The sequence below is a fragment of the Schistocerca serialis genome, chromosome 12, assembly GCF_023864345.2.
Source record: "Schistocerca serialis cubense isolate TAMUIC-IGC-003099 chromosome 12, iqSchSeri2.2, whole genome shotgun sequence".
Lineage (NCBI taxonomy): Eukaryota > Metazoa > Arthropoda > Insecta > Orthoptera > Acrididae > Schistocerca > Schistocerca serialis.
In genome coordinates this window covers 42,948,329-42,964,490 of record NC_064649.1, presented here as the reverse complement: position 1 = coordinate 42,964,490, position 16,162 = coordinate 42,948,329, and the positions used below count along the sequence as shown (strand labels likewise).

General features: G+C 42.2%; 1 protein-coding gene across 2 annotated transcripts in view; it reads right to left on the bottom strand.

Annotated features, from left to right (window-relative positions):
- Positions 1 to 16,162, bottom strand: part of LOC126428413 (angiotensin-converting enzyme-like) — a 289,344-nt gene that overhangs the window by 8,928 nt on the left and 264,254 nt on the right. Inside the window, exons 9-11 of one of the 2 annotated variants that reach the window (XM_050090337.1) lie at positions 14,191 to 14,315; positions 2,898 to 3,144; positions 738 to 836 (exon numbers count right to left, since the gene is read on the bottom strand). In XM_050090337.1, coding sequence (XP_049946294.1) covers positions 738 to 836; positions 2,898 to 3,144; positions 14,191 to 14,315 — 471 coding nt within the window. The remainder of the gene's footprint in view (positions 1 to 737; positions 837 to 2,897; positions 3,145 to 14,190; positions 14,316 to 16,162) is intronic. The other variant, XM_050090336.1, reaches the window with a different exon arrangement.

Below are 16,162 nucleotides of genomic sequence, written 5' to 3'. Positions count from 1 at the left end.
ATGGGTGTGTCAGTTTTGTAATTATAGTAACACCATCTACAACGAGAAGGCCTCAGACATGGCCAACCATGTGAGCTCATATCCGGCTTATAGTTTGTGTACAACTTAAAATGTCTAAGATTTTTGGCTCAATACTCCCCCCCACCTTCCCCACCATTTCTGAGAAAATAGCCCCAAAAGTCCATGACACACAGTTGAGTCAAAATTTACGGGACTGATCAATAATTGAAAATTGAGCATTGAGCATTCTGTGGAAGTAAAGAAAAGGACAACAGATAAAGAACTGAAACTAGTAAATGGTTCTTAGCTGATCCATCCAAAAAGAAAAAAAGGAGAAAAACAAAATGTTTTTCTTTTATTGGTTTTATAAAAACCTAGAAGATGGCCACTTATTTGTAAGCACTGCTTTTTCCCAGCAACCACAAAAATTACCTGCACTATGCCCTCCAACTAAATTAACCTACTGTCACCTTCTCCTTTATAATTCTAATAACAACAGAAAGTGAGCATCTTACAGTCAGCAGCATACCTTATGCAGATTTTGTATTTTGTAGTACAAGTTGGAGTTGACTCTCTTCAGGGTGGACAAAAAGGCAACCAGTGTTTTCAAACTAAACAGCTAAGGATTTATAGAAGGTCGGTACATGTATGTCATCTTGAGTGTATGGAGGAGAAAAAATTTTTCCAGGTAAGTTGTTTGAGAAGTATTGCCACATACATGCACACTGTATTCTTACCTTATGTAAGGTACACTGGCAATGACATGATATTTTGAGCCAGGATCGAAGTCTTCTTCAGTCCTATCAACTGGTGGTTCAATACCCTGGTATTGGCCCCTAGAAATAGAGAAATCAGTAATACATAAAACTGCAGGTACACAAACTTACTAAGATGTACCGGTAATGTCCAGTAAGATATAAATAAAATACAGGAATAATTACAGCAAGTTTCTTACAAAAATCTTAAAACTCCATCTCTGTATTACTTGTCTATATAATCAACATGTAGATTTAAGCATTTACCACATCTCATAGTGAGTCGACAAATTTCACCCTGTACAAAATTGTGTCGCCTGAGATTGCAGTAGCCTATGGTAGCATCCTGAAGTACTTCATCAGAGTCGAAATGTTGGGAAATGGGCCAATTTTTCATGTGCGTGAAGAGGTGGAAATCACTCAGTCAAGTCTGGGCTGTAAGGCAGGTGTTCAAAACTGTGCCATTCGAACTTATTCAATAAATCTTGTGTGAGTGAATGCTGTCATTCTAAAACACACCATCTGTATGGAATAGACTGCATTGTTTGTTTTGAATGGCTCTTCTGTTTTCATGATGTCTCACAATGGACTTCAGAATTAACTACTTTCCCATGTTCATGACATCCGAACACAGTATTTATTTAGCTTCCCAAAAAACGGTAGCCATATCCTTCAACTCTTTTCCCTCCATGTTAGTGTAAGAAACACGTGTCTCATTACTGATTATGTTTCTGTTCAGTAGGCTGCCTCCTTCTGTAATGAAAAAGAAAACCCAGAGAAGCAGTCGGGATTTGGAGAGGTGCCAGATCGGATCCGTCCAGCAGATTAATGACGAAGGCCAATGTGCCGTGCCGGCCAGCCTGGATGTGTCTTTTGGCTGTTTCCCACATGTGGCTTGGTGAATACCAGTGGCTAGGAGAATACCAGTCTGGTAACAATGTGTTGCCTGAGTTACACGATTCACAAACATTTAAAGAACGTTCTCACACTTTTTAATGGGTTACCAGTAGACAGGTAGACAGCTGGGATACACAAACTCTGACCTTAGGGAGGGAAGGGGTGGTGACAGGAGGGCATCAGAAAACCCTCTAGCACTAACATTGCTAAACGCTATAATTGACAAGCTGACCCATGAAGTCCGGGAACAAGAAGAAAGAAGACTGTCTTACACATTTCGGACATTTACAGAATGTTGTCCAACTGCTGAGATATTGTGAAACACCAGTAACACAAATATTTTTGTTAATTTTTTGTACCAGCCCATTGATGGTTGGCCATGTCTGTAATTATTGTGAACATTCATCCTCCCAACCTCAAATGAGACCACTCATCACATTCAGTCTATATGCAACACCGATTTTACAACGGATGTCAACAGCCCTGAAATTTTTTATCAGTACAAACTGTATTGTAGAATGGATTTCACATATGGAAGAATTTTCAATTGAAATGGGTACTGTAAGCTAATGAGAAGCAGTATCATTTCCTCACTACTGCAGCTCCAGTATCATTTCCTCACTACAAAAGCACAGTGGCCTGCTGTGTGAGTACACGCAGCAACAGCCCCACTCTTTGCACTTCTTCCCACACTACTTCAAAACGGATGTTACCTTCCAGATAGCCCCCGTACATTATAAAAAGCACTGAAACAATTTTCTGTTATTTGGGAGACTGGTAAATACTCTCACAGTGGGTATATGTAATCAACAGAATGCAGTAAGGTACTTTTGTGATTTAATATGAAACAGGAATAAGTACTTTGATGTTGTAAACATTATTCTAATGTGTATAGCATAACAGTATATTCTTAATGCTCAATGTAGGAAAACTGTATGCCAGAAACTGGCCCAAGCTGCCAGAGTTGGCGGTCATGTGTGGATGAGGTGATCTAGCTTGTGTGTGAATGGTGTGTGTTTCTCTTTTGTCAATAAAGGCTCTGATCGAAAGCTTTGTAAGTGTCTATTAATTGTGCCTGTCTGCTACTTAATGTGTCTTCTTTACAGTAAGTAGCAATCTGTCTTTTCCTACATTGTTGATATACCTACTGGAATTTCCATTGTTTGATTCTTAATACTCAGCATATATCTGCCACTGTAAACATATGTCAGTGAGGAAATTCCCACACTCTGTGGTCCCGCTTACCTGAGTTTCCACCAGTTGCAGTTGTAGGCATCGCTTGTTATTTCCCCTTGAAACACTGCCCACCTCCAAAGGTCCACAACATAAGCAAATGGTAGGAAGACAATCTTCTGCAGTCCTTGCAGGTAGAGGTAGTTGATGGTTGCCTCGGGGTCATCTGTACTCGCACCGTCCAACAGCCCCACTTTGCGCAGGTGTTTCGGTGTTGACACTGACAGTGCCATGACATCACCCACAGCCTCATGGAAGCCTGATTTTAAAAACAAAGTTTGGCAAATTATCTTGTATAAATCATTCTGTACAATCATCATGATTTGTTGTTTCAGTCTTAAGTTACATTTTACATGCATGTAAAAAGAGCTTAAGCACGCGTATCTGTTAAGTGTCCATTCAAACTCTAAAGCATTAATTAAGTGATACACAGACACTAACAAAGCTTAATTATTGTGTGGTTATGCACTGCAGTAGTTACTAGAATGTTAGTGTTATAAAGTAGAATTCCAAGTTCCACCAACATACACATTTAAAAGTAGAATACAAGAAGAAAAAACTGGTCTCACTTCTGGATCTGTTAGTTGCTTGCACAAGGAGAAAATGGGAGAGGAGGGGCAGGCCACTCAGACCCAAAGTCAAAAAGGATACACCTGATGTGATCAGATCTTAAAATGTGTACGGTACAATTGCCCTTAGCCCAAAGCTGGTCAGTTTGGTTGTAGTGATAGACTGAATTGTAGTATAGCCCGAGGAATAAGTTTGCTGGAAAGGTGTTATGGCTTGGCAAAACCAAAAAATGTGAATTCCAAATGAAGGTTGTGGTGAAAGATTGACTGTAGCATTGCCTACAAACGCCATTTACACCGTACTCATTTTAGTTGCTCATCTTAATTTGAGGAGGTAAAGATGGAGGGCAAGATTGGGAGAAAGTAGGAGGTCAAAGATAGTACACTGGTAAGCAGTGTGCCAACTTCAGTCCAGAGATGGTAGGACAATATGAGAAGCAGAAAGATAAAGAGGAAGAGAAATTAAGTGGAAAATAGAACTAAAGGAAATGGGAAAAAATTAAAAACGAAGAAATAAGGTAAGTATGGAATTCTATAAATGAGAAAAGTATATCAACAAAAATAATCAATTTATGGTAATGTAATGTAATCTGATAGATTAAAGGGACTGCATGCTGAGTAGATTTCTTTTATCGATCCAATTACATTATATTATCATAAAATGAGTAAAATAGAGTGAATATAATTAATGGAGGTCAAGTCCAAGAGACTGGCGGTATGCAAGAGTGTGTCAGAGAGCAACTTCCCATCTCTGGAATTCAGGAAAACTATAATGTGTGGGAGGATCCATGTAGCATGTGTGGTGTTATAGCAGCAGGCATTCAGGTGCCTCACGTCATCCTGTAGAGCACATTCAGCAATTTGGTACTAGGTGTCTCCAAGGTGGACAGTTCTTTCAAGTCCGCTCATGGGTTATGTGCATGTTTAATGGTGCTCATTCTATATACAAATCTGAAGATACTAGTTGGTAAACAACATACTAGGTTTCGTTGCATGTTTCTGCTGGCAGCAATTGAAATTTCGCTTTCTGCAGCTAAGTACAGGCCAACCATACCGTTTCCTTGTAATTTTGCAGGTGAATTTCCCTGTTGGTACAGTGTTCTGAGAAAGCACCAACTCAAGGTGAAGCACCTATATTACAAAACAGCTAACCAAAGTCATGGTAAACTTCCCAACTGCAAGTTGCCTGTATGATGGATTCCAGGTGCAACAAAACCTTTAATTTCAATTTTTATATTGTTATTGATCAAATTTAAAATGTGGTCTTAATCTATTCATTAAGAGTTATTGTCTTATGTTGGAGGATTAACATGGCAAGACAAGTATCACAGTTAAGAACTGTGTACATATATCTTGGGGAAGCATAACTTACCGTGTGGAAATACCCAGGCTATATTCATCCATTATTTGAGAATGAAATCATTTCATGACTTGAAACAAAATGTCAAACTTTTTCTAAAAATTTTCTCAAAAGTTTAATATCGAATACAAGGGTCATTGCAAAAGTCATGGCAACTACTTTCTGTCTCGAAAATTGTAATGAATTAAAAAGTTGTGAAATATGCAAATGGAAGGTAAGTTCATGTATAAACATTACATGTAAGGGGATGAATGAACACTTACATTGCCAGAATGATGTAGCATAAGAAAAAAGACGGAAAAAAAGTTTGTCGTGGCAAATGTGTTTTATAGTCAATTGCAACAGTACACATTAGTACATTACAAACTACACACATTCCACGGCATCAGGTGTCTCAAGAATCCACAGTAACATGACATAATGCTAGATGGCAGTCCTTTCCAGGAGAATGAAGCATGAAGAGAGACCACAGTGTGAGTTGACCATGAAACAACAAAATTTGTTTTGTCTTTTCCTTGTGGTATATCTTATGGTGGTGGTGGTGGTGGTGGTGGTGTGTGTGTGTGTGTGTGTGTGTGTGTGTGTGCGTGTGCGTGCATGTGTTTGTGTGTGTGTTCATCTATCTCCCTATGTATAATGTTTACTTCTGAACAAACCTTCCATTTGCATATTACAGAATTTTTAATTTACTACCATTTTCAAGAAAAAAAATATTTGTTGTGAACTTTGCAATGAGCCCCATGTTTAATATGTTAACACATTTGTAAACTAATCAGGTGTTTCAAGCTGTTTTACACATGGGAGTTCAGTTCTATAAGAAATAGTGGGTTTACTGATATTGCAGAAAGTGACATTCTATTATTTTTTGTATTACATGGAGGGAAGGGAAGGTTTTTAATTTTTGTCCACAAATAGTTTCTTCTATGTTCTAGCTTGTCACTAGACATTTGTTTTTTACTGCCTATGCAATGTGTTCTACTACACACTAATTACAGCTGAGTTTGCACCTCACATCACTTATTACAGCTGGTTCTAACTGGTTGAGAGTCCAATGTAAAGCTGAGAATGTTTTATGTAGAAAAGCTCACAATTTCATCTGTGTCCAGTAGTCAAAAACAGCTTAATGAGAAATTCCTGAATTTCACATAATTTATTGTGTTGAGGGAGTTTATGTATGAGATAAAAACAGTTAGGATCACATTCATCTGAACAGCCATAAAAAGGATGGCAAGTATTGAAACACATCAAAATGATACAGCATGAACAACCTCTTACTTGAGTAATAACTGGGGAAGATTTCATCAAGATGAAAGGTAAATTATCAGTAGTGATATACTCTCTCCTATTCCAGTCACCACTGATACATGTTATAGGGTGTGGTGTCACCGCCAGACACCACACTTGCTAGGTGGTAGCTTAAATCGGCCGCGGTCCATTTAGTACATGTCGGACCCGCGTGTCGCCACTGTGTAATCGCAGACCTAGCGCCACCACCAAGGCAGGTCTCGTGATACGAGAGAGCACTCGCCCCAGTTGTACGAGAACCTAGCTACAGCCCAGTTGTACGAGAACCTAGCTACCGACCAGATGTACGAAGCCTTTCTCTCTCATTAGCCGAGAGACAGAATAGCCATCAGCTAAGTTAAGGGCTACGAACTAGCAAGGCGCCATTTGTATCAGTGCCTATAGCTTACGAGTATTCAAGAGAGATGTATTCCAAGGACTAATAAAAAGATAAGTAATAAGCATCTACATACTTTTCTTCTTATTCATTTATAAGTTCTCATGTTCCAGACTTCACGCCCGTCTGCTTTAGCCGTGCGTGCCCTATCGGCTACAGCGTTAGTGTAGCTTGCCTTTTCAGCCATCTAAACTTCACGGTGTCGGCCCAGATACCGACACAACATTTATTGGCGACGAGCAAAAGAGTTTGTATTAATTCGTTTACAACATTGGCGACGATTTAAAGTGTTCTGATTGCTTACATTTAATTGTGTCATGGCTTCGCCACATTCTCCAGATGTACTGTCCGAATTTTATCGCTTGCAGAATCAGCAGACGCAGGCGTTACTGGATGCCCTTGGACAGCTCGTCCAGGGTCAACGTACCATTCAAACCGATGCGGCCGCCGCCGCTTCTTCGCTACCGCTGCCACTAAACGCTGTTGCACCTCCCTTTCGACCATACGTGGCAGCCGATGAGACCTGGCAAGAGTGGTCTCGCCAGTTCAACTTCCACCTTGCTGCCTACAGAATTCAAGGTAATGAGCGGCAGCCGTTTTTGCTTTCTTGTGTCGGTGTGTCCACATACCGTGTGATAGTGAAATTGTTTCCCCGACGAGACGTAGCAACTCTGTCCTACGAGGAAATTGTGTCTGCATTAGATGCCTATTTCAAAGAAACAGTTAATGTGGTTGCAAAACGGTATACGTTCTTTCGTACAAAACGTACGGCCGGTCAAACTAATAGGGAGTGGGTAGCAACATTGCAAGGACTTACTAGGGACTGTGCCTTTGAATGTGACTGTGGTCTTTCTTATTCAGATACAATGGTGCGTGATGCAATTGCACAGAACGTTTCTGATGTTCGCATACGGGAGCAAATTTTGAAACTAGTTAATCCCTCCCTTCAACAAGTGATAGACATATTGGATAGACAGGACACACTTGACTGTGCTCAGGAATCTTTTGAAACTTCGCCAGCCGTGTGTAACATTAACCGGCCCGCTGGACGCGCTGCGCGGCCCGGTAACCGGGCCTTGCGCACGTCGACACAGCGACCGCCGCGTGCTAAGCCAGGTGTGCCGCGCCAGCCCACAAATGCAGTGAAATCATGCCCGCGGTGTGCTACTAGACATTCGCGTGAACATTGCCCGTCACGCCAAGCTATTTGCTTTTTCTGCAATAAGAAAGGACATGTTCAAAGTGTTTGCCAGAAAAAGCTCAGATCAGACAATCACAATCATTCCAGGCCCTTTGCTTCGCGCCGGAATCGAACCCAGGACACTCAGGCTCGTGGACCTTTGCCTATGGACATTCATGTCGTTAATTCCGCTTCGTCCAGTGACACTTTCTCTAACAGTAACTGTGTTCGTCCCACAAAAACTGTGCGTCGACGTCGCCGGAAATCACGTCAATTAGCAAGTGATTCTGTACCAGTGTCTGTTCCAATTGCACACAACAGTCGCTCTTGTCGTCAGCAGAACAATAAACTTTTTGTGGACTTAGACTTTGAAGGCAAAGTGATACCATTCCAGCTCGATACCGGAGCTGCAGTTTCATTGCTCAATCACGACACGTACAAACAACTGGGCACACCTCCGTTGCGTTCCGCAAATGTTAAGCTAACTACATATTCCGGACAGACAATTCCTGTGTTAGGACAGTGCAGCCTTCTTGCAACATACAAGGGACAAACAAAACTTGTGTCATTTTACGTTCTTCGTTCTTCTTCTGCAGTGAACTTGTTTGGGCTAGAGTTGTTTCAGTTGTTTAACATGTCTATTGTAAATCAGGTCCTCTCAGTGAATCAGACTGTGCCTACAGGGTGTATGTGAAGAATTTGCAGACATTTTTGCACCGGGCTTAGGTTGCGCTAAAAACTATGAAGCACATTTAGAACTGAAGGTAAACGCGCAACCGAAATTTTTCAGGGCGCGCAATGTTCCCCACGCATTGCGTCAGGAGGTCGCAAGAACATTGAACAATGTAGAATCACAAGGTGTGAGTGAATGTGCGCAATGCCTCTTTCATTTCAGCTCCGATTCATCGCTTACGCCGTAAAGGTGTTCCGTTCGTCTGGACGACGGAATGTGAACGCGCCTTTCGCCAGTTGAAATCGGCGTTGCTTTCTAATACTTGCCTTACGCCATTCGATCCCCAGAAACCCCTTTTGTTGATGGTAGATGCATCGGATTTCGGGATCGGTGCTGTGCTTGCGCACAAAGTTGGCTCCCATGATCGCCCTATTGCCTTTGCGTCCAAATTGCTCTCGTCTGCGCAAAGAAATTATTCACAGATAGAGAAAGAAGCTTTGGCTCTCGTGTTTGGTGTTACTAAGTTCCATGATTTCTTGTATGGTCGTCACTTTACCATCATCACAGATCACAAACCTTTGACATCGCTTTTTCATCCGACCAAGCCTGTACCTCCACGTACAGCGCAGAAATTCATTCGCTGGTCTCTTTTCCTCTCGCAGTACCGCTACGATATCTTGTATCGGTCCACTGCTAAGCACGGAAACGCCGATGCGTTGTCCCGTTTGCCTGTTGCTGAGGATAAAGCATTCGATTCTTCCGAACTTGCTTGCATGTTCATTGATTCGGAAACCGATGAAGTGGTCGAATCGTTTCCGATTGATTTTCGTCGTGTCGCTACAGCCACAGCTGCTGACCCTGTCCTTGCTACTGTTTTACGTTTTGTTGCTACGCAATGGCCTTTGTCACAGTCTCGGATCGAGGATCCGTTGGTTCGCCGATTTTTTGCTCACAAGGAGAGACTTTTTGTTCGACGTGGTGTTTTGTTGTTGCGTTCTGATAATGATCAGTCCAGAGTCGTGGTCCCACGTTCGTTACAGTCCTCTGTTTTACGGCTTCTTCACCAAGGACATTGGGGTATAGTGCGAACGAAACAACTTGCTCGTCAGCACTGTACTTGGTTCGGAATCGATGCTGCGATTACGAATATGTGTTCTTCGTGCCCGGCGTGTGCCGAACAACAGTCCGCACCGCCGCGGAAAGTCTTTGCGTGGCCAAAAGCCACTTCCCCTTGGCAACGCTTGCACATTGATTTTGCTGGTCCATTCTGGAATGCTCGATGGTTGGTTCTGGTCGATGCCTTCAGTAATTTTCCTTTTGTTGTCCGGATGTCTTCCACGACGTCCTCCGCCACCATCCAAGCGTTGTCTGCTATCTTTTGCATTGAAGGTCTTCCGCAGACTATTGTTTCCGACAATGGCCCACAATTCATGTCGGCAGAATTTCAGTCATTCTGCCAGGCCAATGGTATTCAACATCTGACATCCGCGCCGTTTTCGCCTCAGTCCAACGGTGCCGCTGAACGATTGGTCCGGACTTTCAAGTCACAGATGTTGAAATTGAAAGAGTCGCATTCTCGGGAGGACGCATTGTTGCTCTTTTTGTCTTCATATCGCTCTCAGCCCCGAGATGGTCGCTCGCCGGCTGAGTTGCTCCACGGTCGTCCTCATCGCACCTTGATGTCTTTGCTGCATCCGCCGCATCAGGTTCCTGTGCAGCGGCAGACTCCTGCTTTTGCTCCAGGCGACGTTGTATTTTATCGCAACTATCGAGGTTCACGGCGTTGGCTCGCAGGGCGCATTCTTCGCTGCCTCGGCCGCGCGATGTATTTGGTTTTGGGGGCCTCTGGTGAGGTGCGTCGGCATCTCAATCAGCTGCGCCTCTGTCGTCGCACGGGTTCTGCCGCTCCCCGTCTGGTTTCAGCGGCGGTGCCGTCCGGTCAGCGCCCTGGGGACCCATCTACTGGCTCGCCTCATCCCCAGGTGTTACCGTCGCTGCCTTCCATTTTGCCCCATGGCGACGCGCCGCCGCCGCCGCAGCAGCAGCAGCCGCCGCCGCCGCCGCTTGTTCTCCCGCCGGCGCCGCCCGCATTCGACGCTTCGTTGCAGCCGCCCAGCGCCTCCCAGGGTCACGCGCCGCCGATCGCTTCCCGTGACCAGCTGTCCTCCGCCATGGAACTCCCGACCGCTCCGGACCACATGACGTCATCGCGCGTCGGCTACCCCGACGCAATGGAGGTTGATCCTTCGGTCACTCCTGTCTCTTTACGGGCGCATACACCGCATGTTGACGTGCACCCTGGACTAGTTTTGCAGGCGTTTCCTAGCTCTCCTCGGACCGAATGGCCGGGTGCGGGTGGCACAGCCTCGCCTGTTGTTAGGCTCCCCACCTCATCGCATACGTCAACATGTGGTCCTCCCCACGGCGGGCGGAAGCCTTATCTCGCGACCGTTCGCCGATTTGCGGGGGAGGAATGTGGTGTCACCGCCAGACACCACACTTGCTAGGTGGTAGCTTAAATCGGCCGCGGTCCATTTAGTACATGTCGGACCCGCGTGTCGCCACTGTGTAATCGCAGACCTAGCGCCACCACCAAGGCAGGTCTCGTGATACGAGAGAGCACTCGCCCCAGTTGTACGAGAACCTAGCTACAGCCCAGTTGTACGAGAACCTAGCTACCGCCCAGTTGTACGAGAACCTAGCTACAGACCAGATGTACGAAGCCTTTCTCTCTCATTAGCCGATAGACAGAATAGCCATCAGCTAAGTTAAGGGCTACGAACTAGCAAGGCGCCATTTGTATCAGTGCCTATAGCTTACGAGTATTCAAGAGAGATGTATTCCAAGGACTAATAAAAAGATAAGTAATAAGCATCTACATACTTTTCTTCTTATTCATTTATAAGTTCTCATGTTCCAGACTTCACGCCCGTCTGCTTTAGCCGTGCGTGCCCTATCGGCTACAGCGTTAGTGTAGCTTGCCTTTTCAGCCATCTAAACTTCACGGTGTCGGCCCAGATACCGACACAACATAGGGTCTCAGTACAAACCACTCTGTGCAGATGTTTGTGCAGTTTCCATTGGGATGTGACCAGAGCAACAGTTTTTCTGAGCTGCTAACTGGTGTCACTTTTTTTTTTTTTTTTTTTTTGTCAATCTTTGGTGCCCTGAACACCCAGATTTGGCACATGTTCACTACTATTATTCTCTGCTGCCGGTGTCTCACCACAAGGTATGTGTGCCATCTCCTGCATGCTGCTGTTCTTAATTCTATCGAATCCTTTTGAGTTTGACATGGCTTCTATATTTTAGTTGGCCCAGCACCACTCAAAACTCTCCCTCCCCTCAAGATTCTTGTTCTGCAGTAGTGGAACATTATTTCCACATTCACAGCAACCATTTAACTAAATTCCTTCCATGTATACATAAAAAAGAAATCAAAGTTCAGAATTTACAACTCGATGACAGTGATGTCATTTGAGATGGAACACAAGCTTCAACTAGACAAAGAGATTAAAGGAAATCAACCTCACCTTTGCCTAATGGAGTTTTCCAGTGTTCAGCTCAAGTCATTGTAGGGATATCATTATTATTAGGCTGCACAAGGCACTTTTCTCTGTCCTCATAATTAATTTCTCTCTCTCCTTTTTACTCTGCATTTTTCCGAACAATATTAACTATTGTCAGACTATCTTGTACTTAAAGGTCCAAGAGATTTTCTTCCAGGGAAAAGCTCTTATGCCACTATCTGTATGATATTGGTAGGTGCTATCTTAACCTCATGCACTAGCCACTGCAAACTTTTGACTTCAGTTTTTGTTAATACGTCTGGTATAAACTCGATCATTATTTGGTAGTTTCGAGTCATTATTATTCCTAGCTCTTAAGTGTCAAAATATTTTCCAAAAATTTTTGCATTCAAATGTCCTAAATTTACTTTCTTCTTTTCATTGTGAATGTTGAGGTTTCAGATTGATATCTAGGAAACTGGTGCAATTAATGTTTTGTACTAGTGCAATGTAAATTTCCCAGGAAGTCAAGTCCTCTTGAAAACTTTAGAAAGGCCATAAAAACATTTGTTAGCCTTTTTTATTTGCAATTTGATTTCAGCTTTTACAGTGTTGTCAGAGGTTAGCAGGATGCCAAGATATTCAAATTGTGGTTGCCATGGAAGACCTAAACCATTATGGCAAGACAGATTTGAATTTTGAATGCTTATCAAGTATCTTAGCCTCTGCAACACAACACCCAGCAGCTGTTCTCAACATATTGTAACACCCCAGTGTTCTCTTGTACATATTGCTTCAACAAATTACACTGTAATCATTTGCTCTGATTTTAAGTCAGTGAGGTGCCTCTTTGCTTCACCTATGTCAAGCTAACTACGCAGATAATTCCACTATACACTATACCATGTTGAAAATTATCATAAGTAGTAATTCTTTATAGATAACAGCAAGTATCCTTAGCTGACAAACTAACAAAATGAGGTATCTTACTATAAAACTAATTCATAGAGTAGAGAATGTCCACTGATGATCATAGTGAATTGAACTAATTCACCTTGAGCAATTTGCAGTCACACGGGGAGGAGGGGGGGGGGGGGGGGGGGCAATTGTTTCATTGTCTGATCATCTCGGACTGCAATGATTCTTATGGGTATTTCCATTTAATGAAATTGTCCTTTGTTTCTATTATGATACATAGATCCTGTAACAGCATATTCAGTGTAATAGAATTACAGTTAGCTGCGGGCAGTCACTTATCAAACATTACTTTATTTTCATGAAATAATTTTTGAAGATTTTCAGGCTTCTTTTCGGATTGAGCATCAGGAATTTACAAGGTCAGACTTGTAGCATGGTGATGCATCCAGTATCATGTTGCAAGTATGTCAATGTAAATTTCTGCATGGTTGATCTGAGGGGGAACCTGAAAAGCTTCAAAAACTTGTTCGTGAAATTATTTTTGACTGCCCACTGCTAACTTAAGTTATACATCATTTGTGCATGTTAACTTTTACCCACTAACAGGCTGCCTTGTGGATGAAGGGATATCACTTGCCTTTGGTAAAAGTTTTGAAAGTTACAGACCATTTTTTGACTGTCTTCAAAAAAATAATAAATAACAGCTGCTGTACATATATCATCACTGTTACTATCTAGCAAAAAATAAGTGCACCAAAACAGAGATGTTTCTATGATAATCATCTGTAATATGCTCTAATAATTACGATAAACTCACAGAAGACATTTCAGTTGTTTAAAAAGTGGCAATTTTTAAATGATGATAAGGTAGGAGGAAAAAGGAGACACAAATTAAACAGAAAGAACATGCATAATAGAGACAGGACAAGAAGATGTTTTTCTACTATTATGTGTCACAGTAGGGAATGCAGAAAGACAGAAGTACAAGAACAATACCAACCATAATTTAGTGTAGTAGACAATCATGAAGTTTTAGATTTTCTAATGTTGTGAGGTTCCCCAAGTTATTTTCAGGTCCTTTGTTTACACAGATTTCCGTAGTGCCTTCATAAACTTAAGTGTTTTTCCCAGAACATGCCTAGTATTCTGCAACAATGAATTCATCAAAATTATTTTCTCAGTCTACTTAATACAAGGCGTGGGACACATCTGACCATATGCAAGATAGCCCATTGCATTGTATTTTGTTAGAAGCAGGCTGCTTGCCCTTCAACAGTTGCTGCTGTATTGATTGCCCAGAAGCTCCACAAAGCTGATTTGTTAATTGTTGTTCAATACCCACACTCACAAACTGTCAGCGCAGTGAGTGTGAGCAGAAAGACTGCCCGCCATTCAGCTGTCATTATGAGACTCACCGGGGTTGGCACCCGCCTTGTACACGGTTGGTTGGTCCTTGTACTGCAGGTAGTACTGGATGTGGCCCATCTCATGGTGGACCACAAACAACTGTTTCATAGTCACAGTCGTACACTGCTTGATCCTGTGTCACACACAATGTAACTATATCACCAGATACTGCACAAAATACTGTTTCAGTGTTGTGAGAGAAACACTGGCCTGTTCAGAAATTGCTTATTTTGCATACAGCAGCTTTATGGCAGCCTCTGAGGAAGTAAAGGTAAAAATGCTTTTTCCTATGGCTAGAGCACTACCGTGTATTGTGCAGTGTTCTTTGGTGTTTACATATCAAAGAGAAAGTGTTCTCTTCACTATTAGGTTTGTTTAATTTATTCCCTTTGTGTGTAAGAGGCCAAGATATGGTGGCTCTAGTTTTCTCAAGAAAATTTCAAGTGCAAGAAATGCTAAAGAACTGTAATGTAGATTGTGGATGTCACCGGATGAGAAATGCTATTAAATAGCTTCATTAATTTTACTTCCTTGACATTATTAAATATGTACATTGACCAAGCATTAAAGCAAACCAAGGAGAAATTTGGGAAGGAATTGCAGTTCAGCAACAAGAAATAAAAATTTTGAGGTTTGCTCATGACATTGTAATTTCGTCAGATATGGCAAAGGGCATAAAATTCCAGATGAATAGTGTCTTGAAAGAGGTTATGAGAGGAACATAAATAAAAGTTGAACAATGGTAACAGAGTATAGTCACTTTAAATCAGGTGATGCTGAGGGAATTAGAGGAGGAAATGAGACACTGAAAATAGTAGAAGGGTTTGGCTATTTGGGCAACAAAAATTTATGATAATGACTGAAGTAGAGGCTATAAAATACAGACTGGCAATAGCAAGAAAAGCTTTCTTGAAAAAGACATTGATGACAAATTTAAATGTCAGAACTTTTTTAAATCTGGCCTTCCACACATCTTAAGGAACAGACACTGTTCTGATGATTACAACTGTAGTAAATATTATGAAGTGGGTTCTTCACATTTTGCAAAAACAAATTGACATCAGCTGTTTGTAATACGTGAAAATTTGTGCCAGACCATGATTCGAAACCAGATTTCCGACTTTTTGTGTGCAGCTGCCTTAACCAATGTGAGCTATCTGAGCACACCCCCCAGCATCAACTCAAACTTACACGTGTCATTGAGTCCACAACTCTTACACTTGCACATGTTATGATTCCCGCACAGATAGAGAGAAATATTTTATCATCTAATAGCCCATCGAGACTTGGAGACATCGTTGACATCTGTGTTTATACGGTGTGTACGAGGATAAGGGTTGTGATCCCATGACATATGGAGGTTTGGATTGGTCCTGGAGGTATGCTCAGACAGCCGAAGTGGTTCGCGAAACAGGGCAGAAATTTTCATGTTTTGCGAACAGCTGGCATCAATCAATTTTGTAATATTTACCACAAATCCATATGTTGATGAGCTAAAATGACAATAAAATATTTGTTGTCCCTATGTGGAAATCAGGAAATATGCACTCGAGTGTTAGAGTTGTGGATGCTGTGACAGGTGGAAGTTTGGATTGGTTCTGTAGGTGTGCTCAGTTAGCTGAAGTGGTTAAAGCGATTGCTCACGATAAGTGGGAAATCTGGATTCAAGCACCAATCCGGCATAAATTAACATGTGTCGGAAACAGCTGGCAACAATCTGGATTTGCAAAATGTGAAACCATTTCGTAATATTTACTGCAGCTGTAATTGTCAGAACAGTGTCCGTTCCTGAAGATGTGCGCGCATTGCAACATTCCAAATAAAACAGTTTTCAGGAGGAGGAGTTGGAGAATTAGTGACACTTAAATTTGTATTCGATGTCTTCTTCAAGATGCTGTTGCCAGTCTGCATTTTATATCCTCTGCTCAAGTCATCATCATAAATTTTGCTCCCCAAAGAGCAAAACTCACCTACTACTTT